The sequence below is a fragment of the Lutra lutra genome, chromosome 14 (genome assembly GCF_902655055.1).
Source record: "Lutra lutra chromosome 14, mLutLut1.2, whole genome shotgun sequence".
NCBI lineage: Eukaryota > Metazoa > Chordata > Mammalia > Carnivora > Mustelidae > Lutra > Lutra lutra.
The window spans coordinates 48296668-48310185 of record NC_062291.1 but is presented as its reverse complement, the minus strand read 5'-3'; the positions used below and the strand labels follow the sequence as shown (position 1 = coordinate 48310185).

The 13518-nt window shown below is 44.7% G+C and overlaps 1 protein-coding gene across 1 annotated transcript; it reads left to right on the top strand.

Moving 5' to 3' along the window:
* Positions 1–3537: 3537 nt before the first annotated feature.
* Positions 3538–13214, top strand: FAM170B (family with sequence similarity 170 member B). The gene is made up of 2 exons (XM_047702935.1): positions 3538–3761; positions 5042–13214. The coding sequence occupies exons 1-2, from the start codon at positions 3650–3652 to the stop codon at positions 5791–5793; spliced, it is 864 nt and encodes a 287-aa protein (XP_047558891.1). The 5' UTR covers positions 3538–3649; the 3' UTR covers positions 5794–13214.
* Positions 13215–13518: the final 304 nt, after the last annotated feature.

Here is a 13518-nt window from a genome sequence, read left to right as displayed (position 1 = left end):
AATGAGCTGCTGAACTAGAACATATTTAAACATTATGGGTAAGATCAAAAGTCTGTTGAATTATGAGAGCCCCATAACAAATTGCCCCAAACCTCATAAAAGATGGAGCTCTTACTATGCTCACTGTTTCTGAGGGCAAGGAATTCAGGCAGGGCTGATGGATGGATTTGGAGGGGATGGCTATTCTCTGCTCTGAGATGTGTGGGGACCCAGCTGGAAGATTCTAAAAGCTGGATGGCAGAGTCATCTGAAGGCTCATTCACTTGTGCTTTGGCTGGTTGGCTGGGACCTTTGACAGGGCTGCTGGTTGGAGCAACTCTGTGGGGCCTGGGGTTCTTCACAACATGGTGGCTGAGTCCAAAGGGATGTAGAAAGAGAAACAGGGACATTGAGAGAGAGAACCAGGAGGAATCCCTATGGTCTTTTATGGTGCAGCCTTGAAAGTCTGGAAGCATTGCTCCCTGCCTTTTATTGGTGGAGACAGCTACAAAGTCCACCTGGCTTCTGGAAGACAAAGACCTTCTCTCCATGCAGCAGTGTCGACTTCACGTTGTAAGAAGAGCATGTGGGATGGGAGATACACCAGTGTGGCCATCTCTGGAAAATATAATCTCTTATAGCCTCATCTAATCTCTCTCCCTCTTCCAAGTTCACCACTGTTCCCAAGGGCAGGTGATGATCTTCAGATGTCCTCTATTCCTTTGCATGCATGGATAACTAAGACTTGGTTTAGGGCTGTTGTGGGAGGGGGTGCGTGTTTAATTTTCACTTACTTAAGTGGAATTCCCTTGCATTTTTCCTTTTTGCAATTCACGTGAATTCACTTATTAGTAGATACAGATCTGTATTTTTTACTATAGCATAGTATTCCACAGTTTGGTTATGGTGTAATTTATGTAACTGCTTTTTCTTTTGATGGATCTTTGAAATGTTTCCTTTTTCTTTTTCTCTTATAAATTAGACAGCAATAAATATTTCTCCAGGTGTGATTTCATGCCCATAGCACAAAATGTGAACGTTTCCCGGGAAAGAGATGGCAGAGTAAAAGAACATACCCACTTTTAATTGCACGGGTGCTCTCCAGTTGCCTTGAAGAAAGGCAGGTACACTGTTAGCAGGAGAGTATAAGTGTTCACTTCCTTATCCCCTCACGCTCCTGGAGAACTGTCAGTCTTTTTCATTCTTGCTTGTCTTAGGGGCAAACGCAATACACTACACATCATGTGTTTTTAATTTGTAGTTTCCTCATTATAGTTAGGTCGAGTTGGGCTGAACTTCTCATCTGTTTCTCAGCCATCTGCATTCCTTCTCCTGGGAATTGCTTGTTCATTTCCTTCACTGAGCGGCTCATGGCAGTTTCACTAAAAAGCAGAGAAATGCAAATTGAAACAATGAGGTTTTTTTAAGCGATGAAGTTAAGAAAAGATGACAAGGATTCCCAATGCTTGTGATGATTGATATCGTTTAGGTTCAAAAAAACCGGCCTATAATTAGCGTGTTAACTTATAGTTTCTTTCTATACACTTTTAATTAAAACACAACTCTAGCATCTTATGAAAATCTTCTTAGTAGTTTTATATGAGGTAAGGCCAGTGGTGCCTTTAAAAAAATAGTGAATAAAAATTTTCAGCATCAGTTACTCACTGAGTCTTCTTTTTCTCTTATTTTATCTCTTAAAAGTGCAAATATATAGGGGCACTTGGGTGGCCCAGTTGATTAAGTGTCTGACTCTTGATTTCGGCTCAGGTCACAATCTCAGGGTCATGGGATCAAGTACCCGGTTGGGGCTCCAAGCTCAGTGGGAGTCTGCAGGAGATTCTCTCCCTCCCCTTCTGCTCCTCCCCTGGGTCATGCATGCGCTCTCTCTCTCTTTAATAAATAAATAAAATCTTACGAAAATTCAAATATACAATGTCATCTTTTTCTGGACTACTTTTTTCTTCCATTGATGTACTTATTTTTCGCGTGGTACCCCCTTACTTTTGTAAGCCAGCTTCTGGATTTATTTGGTAAGAGAGAACACGATCACTGTATTTCTTCTTTCCACCAGGGAACATTGTCTCTTTGTAGATGCAAGTGTGACTTCTCATCACTCCGTAAAGCTCTGTGCTATTCTCCTTCATGCAATGGCCTTTTGTTCTAGAGAGGAGAATATTTTCCTAGGTGCTGGCTGTGTGGGTGGTGTGGGGGTTACTTTGGAATTATAGGGATTATTTCCAATCATTACCTTTTCGAGCTATTTAGATTTGCGGATGCAGAGGAATAGAGGTGGTGACACTCAGCAGAGGTGGGAGGGAATTGGAGAGAAGTATTTTGGAGAAAGTACATTCCAACATGAGGACCTCCAGGAGCAGAGAGAGAGAGGGCAGGCGGGAAGATGTGCCAGAGTGACTTTGTCTGGGCTGAGGTTTGTGCAGGTGGAGAATGGAGGGGACCCAAAGTCGTGGGGTGATAACCATCTTGCCTCAGGGCAGCAGAGAACCAAAATGCGGAGAGAAGGCAGATCTGCTAGGTAGGTGCGCCCTTGACAAATACCATCAGGAGCGCCAATGTATTGTTTAGTCATTCACTGATTTGATGATTATTTCTAGAATGCTTGTTCAAGCAATGTATCAAGCATTATTCTAGATGCTAGGGATGTGACAGAGGAAAACTGAATGGACTCTCTTCCTCAGGGAGCTTACCTTTAAGAATAGAGATGAATACAGATAAGCCCATTATGCATGTGTGCACATACATAAAATTGCCTGAGGGCAAAAACTAAAGCAGGGTAAGGGGGAAAGATGGGTGGACAGATGCTGTTTCAGCAGACTGTACTGAGAGATTGAACCACCAGAACTTAGAGCAAGGTGTGCCTGGTAGAAAGGCAAGTGCAAAGGCCCTGAGGTAGGCTGTCCCTGGCACCTGGGGACTTAGGCCATGGAGGGCCAAGAGGTCTAAATGAGGCAGGGGTGCGACACTGGGGAGGAGGTAAGATGTTCAGTCATCTGCTGTTTCCTCAGTATTAGGTCAGCCCATTTTGATACTGGGTGATGACAGTGTGTGAACATGTGTGTAGTTAAGTGAATGTGGTGTGAGTTAGAGTGTATGCATGTATGAACATATGTGTGTTGTTAGGCAAATGTGTGTATTAATTTGTGTGTGTGTTAGTTTGTATGTGTATGAATGTGTATGTGTGTGTCTCTGTGTTTAAATGTGTGTGTTTATATATGTTTGAGTGTATGTGTGTCTGAGTGATTATGTGTCAGTGTGAGGGTATGTGTATTTATATATGTATAAATGTCTTTGTGGGGTATGTTTAGATGTTTTGTGTCTATGTGTGTACAAGTGTTTATATGTGTGTGTGTGTGTGTGTGTGTGTTCTGTGTTTGTGTCCCTGACCATAAACAAGACAGGAAAGTTCCCCGTGGGGAAATGAGATCCTGATAGGAAGCCTCTCCTGGGCTCCAGGTGGGGTCTCACTCTTTGCCATAGGTCACAGAACAGGCCAGTGTCATTGATGAGGTCACAGAATAAAACCAGCATCCTAGTGACAGCAGGGAGCCCAGCAGCCACTCGGGCTGGGTCCGGTGGAGGGCTTCAGCACAGCCCAAGCCATCTTTCACCAAAGAGCTGGAGCACTGAGTCCCCTGGGTGCTGGTGTCCAATCATGAAACGCTATTTCACGGAGCACAGGGTAGAACAGTCACCCACAGATGGCACCAGCCTCAGCTTGGCCAGCCCGGAGTCCATGGAAGAGGGCATGGAAGTGTGCTGGTCAGGTAAGTCCCGAGAAAGGGTTGAAGGGTGCTGCCAGCTGTGTCCCCTGGGAAGGAGATCCCGGAGGATGAGGAGTGGACATGGGGTCACCCCTCAGTGCTGTTGCCAAAGTGTTGTATTGGCCATAAAAATGGGTGGTGGGTATGCTTGGGGCCATTGTGAGTACCTGAGGTGATTTCAGAAGGTAAGAGGATGAAACTGTAAAATGTTCATCATTATATATATTCATGTACGTTGGACAAACAGAACTGGCATGTGAATCCCATGATTTCGGAATAATATAAAGAAGTCCTTTATAATAAATTGAGTAAAGTTAATCTAGAGCATCAATTTGAAGACCACTATGAAGTGACCGTGGGCAGCACCTAAGGGTAATACCAGCTCATCAGTCATCTAAGCTCTTTCTGCCTCAGTTTCCTAATCTGTTGAATGGGAATTACAACAATGTAATTTCTTGTTTGCTTGTTTTTTTCAATATTAATGGAGTTAAAACATGGCAAAGCACTTAGATGGTGATGGGGTTCAGTGAATGTTCATGGAGAGGGTGAGATGCTCCCTCCATAAGATGGAGACATGTCACAAATGCCTGGAAGTCCTGGCCAAATCATGTCCCATGCATGGTTTTTTAGATTGGTTTGCTTGAGTTAATTTAAACAGAAATATTATCAGTTTTCAGTACACAATTTGCAGAACTTTGGAAAGTATACATTTGGGTAAACACCAGCATGATCACGATATGGAATATTTTCACCATCCCCAAAGGCTCCCTTGTGACTATCTGAAATCAGTTTCCCTGCAGCTGCATCCCATCCACCCACCCACCCCCAGCTCCTGGTAACCCCTGATCTCGCCTTTCTCCCTGTAGTTTTACCTTTTTTGGAATGTCATCTAGGTAGAATCCTATACTGTAAGGGCTTTCTGCCCTGGGGCTTTCATTTAGCATATGCATTAGAAATTCTTCCACGTTTTGCCGGTATCAGGGGATCCTGCTTTTTACCAGTGGATAGGTTTCTCTGGTATGGATGTACCATCATTTGTCCATTCACCAGTAGGTGGTCTTTGGGGTTTTAGTTGTTTTTGGCGATCTCATTCATACATTGTTTGATCCTCATCATTACCCCACGAGGTAAGCATAGCCATCCCCATCTTAGAAGGAAACAGCCACAGGAGCAGAAGGCACCTGCACAGAGCCTTGGAGTCCGTGCCCTTTCAGAGTCCTGAAGGTGGGTTTCAGTACTGATCCTTGCAGGGGGCACTGATGAAAATGTCCTTCCACTTCCAGGGGCCATAAAAAGAGAGCAGACATCTCCACGGCCCGGACCGGCCATTCCCCATGAGGATGACGTCTACTTGGCCAGCAAGGCTCAGGCAATGCTAAGCTGGAGCAGCTCTCTGTCCTCCCAGTCCTCCTCCGAGTACCAGTCCTACTCCCAGTACCAGTCTTGTTACTCCTGCGCATACGACGACGCGGATGCCGCCCAGCAGAGCGTGTGCGCCTTCTACACCCATGTGCAGACCGTGCAGGGCGTGGCCGTGGCCTGGGAGACGGAGACGGGCTTCGAGCCGGTCAGCAGGAAGCCCCGCATCCATGAAGCTGAGTTCATCAAGAGGCAGAGGAGGAAAGGCTCCTCCTTCGAGATGGCTTCCAACACCGACCTGCGCTGGGAACTGGAAGCCAGCAAGAACGACTGCTGCCCAGAGGAGGATGACCCGGAGCTGCTGGGGTCCCTCGAGTGCTGCTTGCAGGAGCTGCGGGACACCCCGGACTGGCTGGTCACCACGAACTATGGGCTGCGCTGCGTGGCCTGCTGTCGGGTCTTCCCCACGTTGGAGGCTCTGCTCAAGCATGCCCAGTATGGCATCCAGGAGGGCTTCAGCTGCCAGATCTTTTTCGAGGAGATGCTGGAGAGAAGGCGGGCCCGGGGCCAAGTTCAGGAGCAACAGCTGGAGGAGGAGGAACAGAGCCCTTTGGAAGGCAGTGAATGTTCCAGGCCGCATGCCAGGGTGCTTCCCTCGCGGCAGCAGAAGCAGTGAGCTGGAGGTGATGGGCCCAGCCCTGCCCTCACCTCCGCCATCTCGGTTGCTCCTTCCCCTGTCAGCAGGACCAGAACGACAGGAGCCGGGGGATGAAAGCCAGCAGGAGCTAGAACTGGGCGGCCGTGACAAGGGAAGGGGAAGATCCCCTCCAAAGGGCACAGCATTTCAACCAAAGTCCATTTCAAACCTGAATCCAAAGAGGTGGGCTTCAAATGTTTCTGACCATGGGCATGAGATCTGAAACCTGCAAGCCTGTGGCCACAGGGATTTCTATTTTTGTTGGTAAATCAAGCAGGTCATGACTCAAAGGAGAGCCAACTGCAGATGAAGCGTCAGCCCTATATTTTTCATTGTTAGGAACCCACCATATGCCCTAGTTCTATGTCTTATTTTAGTGGGATTAAACTTGAGTAACTCAGAATTTAAGGCCATGTCTAAAGGAGTGAACCATGCTATTAGGTTGGAGCCACAGGAAGTTGCCATTTCTGTAGGTTACACACCAGCACAGACACCTGGAGACAGGCAGGTTACCAGAGGTAGAGATGGGGTCTGGGTAAGTCCTGCTACCTGTGAGTTCACATAGGTCAACCTTATGTTTTAAAATGTTGTTGCAAAATTAGTTTGCACCCTGCTATGTGCACCCTGCTATGAATGCAGCTCAGGCAGCTGCATTCGTTCAAGAAAATACATGGAAGGCTCACTGTGGATTAGGCTAATGAAACATACAGCCCAGCCTTCTAGTGAGAGGCAGATAGAATAGGCAATTACAAGGCAAGGGACTGAATCACACAAAAGAGGTTTGGGGAGCTCAGTGGAGGCCCCCCGCAAAACTCACATTGGTTAATGAGGAAGGAAGACTTTCCAAAAGAGGCTTGGAGGACAGGTAGAATTAGTAAGACCAGGCCTCCTCAGTCTTGGTGCTGTTGACATTTTGGGCTGAATAATTGTCTTTGTGTCAGGGAGGGTTGCCCTCTCCACTGTAGGATGTTGGACAGCATCCCTGGCCTCCACCCACCAGATGCCAGTGGCACCCTCTTCTCTACAACTGCGACAATCAAAAATGTCCTGGATATTAACAAACATTCCCTGGAGGGCAAAATCACTGCTTGGTGGACAATCACTGAGCTGGATGAGAATGTGGATCTTAGAACAGGGAATGGCACAAGATGTTTGGGCAATTGCCAGTGACTCAGTCTGGTTGGAATGCTGGAGACATTTCTCCCCTCATGTGCTCCATAAAGATTTAGTACCTGCTATGTGCCAGACACTGTACTGGGCATGCAAAAAAACTGGTGAATAGGCATGCATGGTTTCCTATGGAGCTTATGGCTGGTGGGCAAAAACAGACTCCATATATACATATTTAGAAATAACTATGGAAGTACTCGTTTTATGACCTCCAAGGGCCTCTATGGCCCAACTTTGCTAATTTCTCCATCACCATTTTATAGCATTCACTGTTTCACTCACTGTGCTCCACGCTCTCATACCTCAGGGCCTTTGCACTTACTCTCTCCTCAAAGTGGAGTGCAAATCCTTCTCTGTCACTCTTTTGGCTGACCCCTTGCTCATCCTGTAGGTTTCAGTTTTGTTACTTTTTCAAAAGGGATTTTCCCAATTGTGCTATCTTAGTGTAGGCCTCATTCTATTTGCAGATGGTTTTAAAAAGAAAAGTAGCATAATCTAATTCATGTTTCAAATTCATTCTGGTTGTATGTGAAATATGGACTGGTACAGTTAAAAGAATAAGTAGGAGATAAGAGGCTCTTGGAGAAGTTTGGACAAGGGACAATGTAATGTGGCTTGCATAAGGCTTGTCACAAGCCATGAGGGAGTGCATGGATGTATTCAAGGCCTATTTGGGGACTTGGGGATGGGTGGATGTGGGGTGGGGGAAATGGGTTTGTCAAGGTAGACTTGCAGGTTCCTAGCAGGAGTAAATGGTAGGTGGTGGTACAGTACCGGATATGGGAAACTTTAGAGGAAGGTTGGCTGTGTGTGTGTGTGCGGGTGAAAGTGCATGTATGAGTGTGTGAGTGTGTGTGTGTATGTGTGTACATGAGTACAAGTGTTTGCATGTGGATGTACATATCTAAGTGCCGAGGATGGTGGGGGTTGAAGTCGATTAGGACAAGGTCAATTCTAAATGCAAATGACACATCCAAGTACAAATGTTGAGTGGTAAGTGGTGTATGATTTAGAACTCAGAAGATCAGTCTGGATTAGAAACAAATTAGAAAGCTAACAGCACATGATGGTACCATATTTAAAACCACAACAGTGGGTGGCAGAGGTTAAGTAGGGAGCTGGGTGGAGTTACACTGAAAGAGTGTGGCCTGAGAAGGAAAGAGAAATGGCGTGGGGGCTGCTTTTCTTAGGAGTTATTTTCAAGGTCAACAAAACTTAAGATTATTTTGAGGAGGGATGAGCAGTGTCAAATGCGGGAGTATATGGGAGTGAGCTGAGGATGAGACATTTTCCATTTCATCTGGCACGTGGAGGTTGCTGATGGCTTTGATGGGAGCAGTCTCAGGCTGAGTGGGGCAGAGGCCAGATGAGCACAGGCCAATAGTGGACATGAGGCCAACCACAGGGAACAAGCGTAAGACAACTCTGTTGGCAAGCTTTGTTTAAAAGGGGAGGCAACCATGGCTGTAGCTGTACAAAAGGAAATAAAAAAGATGAAGATAGGGGAGGGAGCAAGTTTACATGCTAATGAGAATGAATCAGTAGAAAGGAGGAGACAGAATGCAAGAAAAATGGGGAAATCCTAGAACAGTGAAACAGGTGAGAGAGGACTGCATCCTGAACAGATATCAAGAAATGTGCCCTTGACAAGGACATTTTTGTGTTCTCTGTTGCACTCAGATGGACAGTAAGGTCAAGTAGGACTTAGGAGACAAGATTATAAAACTTGAATTCCCACCCCTCCCCCAAACCTACAAAGAACACTTGAGGAATTGTAAACAAGTCAGGTTTGCATTTGCAAAAGATTACTCCGGTGAGCAGGGTTGAATGTGAATGAGAGGGAGCATTGCTGGCAAAAAGGAGTGCAGTTAAAGTATTGAAGGCAGGATGAGTTTGAGATATTCGAGAGATGGAAATGGTAGATTTGGCTAGTGTTTGATGAGGGTGGTGAGAAGAAGTTATCTAGAGTGACTTCCAAATTTTTCAACTGAGTGGCTGGAGAATGTTGGAGCCATGTCCAGATAATGGAATAGCAAAGGAGAAGATTTGCTGGAATACTGCTGAGTCCACTTTTGAATAAGCTCCAGCTTGTGATAGAAACATCCAGAGGGGAGTTAGAAGGAGCTGGAGCTTGGAAGATTATTACTTGGGTTGGCGATTGCAGTCTTCTACGTATATGTAATTAGCTAAGAACATGATGCCTTATGTGGGCCTCGTGGGATGCATTTTCTCTGCTAGCCTCAGTGGAACAGGAAGCCATGAGATCATCTTAGAATGGACATCAGCCCCATTGAGGATGGTATCACCAATTTTAAGATGCCACAGATTCACAGACTTTCTAAATTCATTATGAAAGGAGCTGGAGGAGCTTTGAAAGGATGCAGGGATAGGACAATGGCCCAACTTTGTCACGTTCTTCTTAGAAGGGCTATTTGGTGTTTGAGGGAGGCTCAGTAGGCAGGTAGAAGCCAGAAATAGTAGAGCATTAGTGAGAACATTTCAATTTAGAAATCAGTGTGTGAAGAAAAATGAGGCATGGCATCTATGTTCTGGAATTTCAGCCTTTAAGACAAGTGTAGCCTTGATATTTTAAGGGTCAAGCATCATTCTAAATATTAATATTAAATATTAAGTCATGTAATGCTCTCCACAATCTAATGAGGTGAGTTCTATGATTAGTTTGATAGGTGTGTAGACAAAGATCTTGCCAAGGCTGTACAGCTGGTATACAGCAGAGTCAGGTTTCACCCCTAGGCAGTGTGGTTTCAGAGCCTGTGCTGTAACCATCACATGGAGAAGAAAATTTTAATGTAAAGACAGATGCAAGGTATTTAGAAAAGCAAACATGTCAACTCCACAGGTTGTATTTTCTTTAGATTAAGTAGCAGCAGCTGGAGATCAGGGGAAAATGATGGGCGTTCAGAATAAATGAAAGATGACAGAAACCTTGGGTAAGCAAACTTTTAATGTAGAGAATAACTTAAGCTGACACATATGGGGGAGGAAAGGATAAAATTGCTCTTAAATGGTCACATGTTCTTAAAGTATAGCTTAAACTCAGCTGAGTTCAGTATTCATTTGTGGTTTAAACTCATCACTTTGTAAAAACATGGGACTGCCACCAAATAAGGTAAGTATCAGGGTGGGTAAGGAGAACTCCAGCAGATTCAAGGGACCTCAAACATTTTAAATGTTTAACCACTTTAGACCTTTTGTTTTCCCAAACCATAAAAAAAGATGCAACTCATTTTATAACACTTATGGAAACCTGATAACAATGCCTGACAAAGACGGCACTAAAAAAGTGAATACATCAGTATCATTTGTAAACAACAAAATAATAGCTAATAGAATTTTTTCAACTAGGATGCCAAGATAATTCAATGAGGGAAAGAATCTTTTCAGCAAATAGTGCTGGTACAATTGGATATCTATATGCAAAAAAGTGAAGTTGGATCCCTACCTCACACCATATGTAAACATTAAAATGAAAAAGACCTAAATGTAGAAGTTAAAACTATAAAGCTCTTATAGGAAGACAAAGGTATAAATCTCTACAATGTTGGGTCAGGCAATGGTCTCTTAGATATGACACCAAAGCACAAGGAAACAGAAAAATATAAGTTTTTATTTAATATCCTGGAAATTACAACAAATTCAATAAGAACATGAAACATAAGGGACAGAAAAATCTCTCCATTTTTGGAAGAAGACAATATAGTTCCCTTGTAAGTGCAAATGAATTAACTTGAGATCATTAAAGAAGAAAGGGCTGAGACACAAGGTGGATATTGAAAGCTTTCTTGTGAATTAGGTGTGGCTAATTAGGAAATAACATAGACAATGCTCCATTCACTAGATAGGCAGATATTAATGTTAAGTGTTATGAAATGTCGATGTGATTACCTCTAGTTGATTATTGATAAATTTTGTTTTCTCTGTAATGCACATTATTTTTAAAGTTTTCTAGATGAGGAAGTGTGGCTTTTGTAGTAAAAGGAAACATTTAATCATATTTAAATTAAATGTGACTGAATTTAAATGTAATTAAAAAACAATTACTTCAGGTGAGAAGTGACCTTGGGGGCCTCCCCTGTCCACATTTGTGGTCTACAAGCTTGAAGAACCCCAACTTCTAACATCACACTCCTTGGTCCTTGCAAATGACATTAGCTTTCATTCTAAGACTAATTTGTAATGGAGAAGGACCCAGCCAACTCAAGAGAGTTATGTTATAAAGCTCTTTTTGTGGTATGTCCTTGTGACTTATGGCGGTTGATGAAAGCTCTGAGTGAGAGGGAGATCTTGAAAGAGAACCAAGGTGGGAGCTCAGTTGAAGGAAGGAGTAAACACAGTGAAGCTGGGAAAGGAATCAAGGGCCCTACAAACAGGGCCCTGAAGGGAGACCCAAAGGCTATGCAAGAGGACAAAGGGAAAAGGAAGTTGGGGAAGGGAGACAAAAGGGTAGAGAGAGAGAGGAATGGCAGATATTAAGGAATACATTGCGGAATGTGACATCACAAAGGGGGTCCAGGTCCGAGGCTGGTGGAAAAGGATGAAGGTCCCATCAAAGATGGCGCTGAGGTGCTCAGTGATGGATGCTATTATGGGCTGAATTGTGTACCTCCCATTTTCATGTGTTGAAGTCCTAACCCTAGAACCTCATGATGTGACCTTATTTGGAGATAAGGTCTTTAAGGAGGTAATTACGGTAAAATAAAGTTACAAGTGTGGGTTCTAATCCAATCTGACTGCTGTCTTTTAAAAAGAGTAGATTAAAACACAGATGTAAGAGCATGTCAGGAAGACACAGGGAGAAGATGGTCATCTAGAAGCCAAGCAGAGAGTTTCAGAAAAACTGGTCCTACAGGCACTTGGATCTCAGACTTCTGGCCTCCATAATTTTGAGAAAAGTAGTATCTTGTTAGGCAGACCTAGGAAATAATTCAGATGCTGACGAGAAACCAGAGACAGGAAGGCTGCAGCCAGAAAAGTCCATGTTTCCAGTGGGGAGCCTTCTGGGTCCCAGGTCCTTAGAAGAGCAAGCACAGAATGAGTGGTCAATCAAGGTTTATTGATTTAAATGCCCAGAAAGGCATAAATACATTTGGGAACAAACCAGCTGACTTTGGACAAACACAGTGTGTCCTACCAGCCCCTAGGACTCTGAGGGCTTTGGGCATCTGTCAGAGGGTTTGGCAGAATGAATTGGGTGCATGAGTGCACAGTGGTGTGGGAATTAAGAGAGGCCAGTGTGTTTTCTCTGATTTTCTTCTATGCCTCTAATGCTTCCCACCCAGTGTAATGGAGCTGAGGCCCCACCAGCAGATGGGCTGGGCACAGGGAAAATGGGGGCCTGGGTGTGCTGAGCTGTAGGGAAGATGGAATAAGCAGTTTATTAAAATACTACATCTAGAGCTCAAAGCCTGGCATCAGGAGCCAAACCCTGTGTGTCCATGCACACATGCGTGTGGGTATGAGCTTGTGAGTGTGTGAGCCTGTGGTGCATGCCACTCAGCTAAGGGCCCTGCTGTACTGGGCTTGGAGCAGAGCACAAGGACCTGGAGAGAAGGTCGGGGGGCAGGGTGGGCTGGAAACCATGAACGTTAGGCTCTGTCAGCCTTCCTGATGCCTCTCCCAGTGCTCACCCAGCACCGCAGACTGAGCTGCCTTCAGTCTTAGGAGAAGGGAGTGAGAATGCTCCATAGCAGTGTTTTCTCAAACTTGAGTAGTTTCCTTGCAAAGCACAGAACCTTCTTACACACCCGTGTTGGCTTAAATTATGGCTGCTGAAAAAATTCACTCAAATGTAAACATTCAGATTGATAGTTGTTTACAAGTATAAAATAAACATGCATTTATAAATTAAATACAGTGACAACAGCCATAAAAACTCAAACTAACAGCACTGATTTTATGTGACTGTTGAGCTGTTTGTAAAATCCACTTGCCTATGGGACTCAATGGGAGGCCGACTCCTCTGTGGGAGATGGGTCCTCACTGTCATGGGCAGAGACGACACGGTCTCCCAGTGTGGACACTATGGATACATAAACTCATCCACTTGAGGTGGTCCTGATTGCCAGCCTAATGCAAACTAGGGCGTAAGACTCGTGTGCCACCCGGGGTTTAAAAGGTACCCAGATTATCCACGTGCTTTAAAATTTTTTATAGATCTGGGGCGCCTGGGTGGCTCAGTGGGTTAAGCCACTGCCTTTGGCTCAGGTCATGATCTCAGAGTCCTGGGATCGAGCCCCGCATCGGGCTCTCTGCTCGGCAGGGAGCCTGCTTCCTCCTCTCTCTCTGCCTGCCTCTCTGCCTGCTTGTGATCTCTCTGTCAAATAAATAAATAAAATCTTTAAAAAAAAATTTTTTTTATAGATCTTCCTAAAGTTTCAAGAATTCAATGAGGGAGAGTAAAAGCCCTGGGGTTGCTTATGTTTTTCCCAGGAGAAAAGCCAGAGAGCACTCATGTAGAATGTCCTTCATTCCATAGACATTCACCGGTTACTTCCACTCAGGCACCAGAGCTGG

Excerpts from the sequence above, each read along its gene's own strand:
- FAM170B (XM_047702935.1), top strand. The coding sequence starts at position 3,650 with ATGAAACGCTATTTCACGGAGCACAGGGTAGAACAGTCACCCACAGAT. Across the intron at positions 3,762-5,041 it reads CATGGAAGTGTGCTGGTCAG|GGGCCATAAAAAGAGAGCAG; the intron begins GTAAGTCCCGAG and ends TTCCACTTCCAG.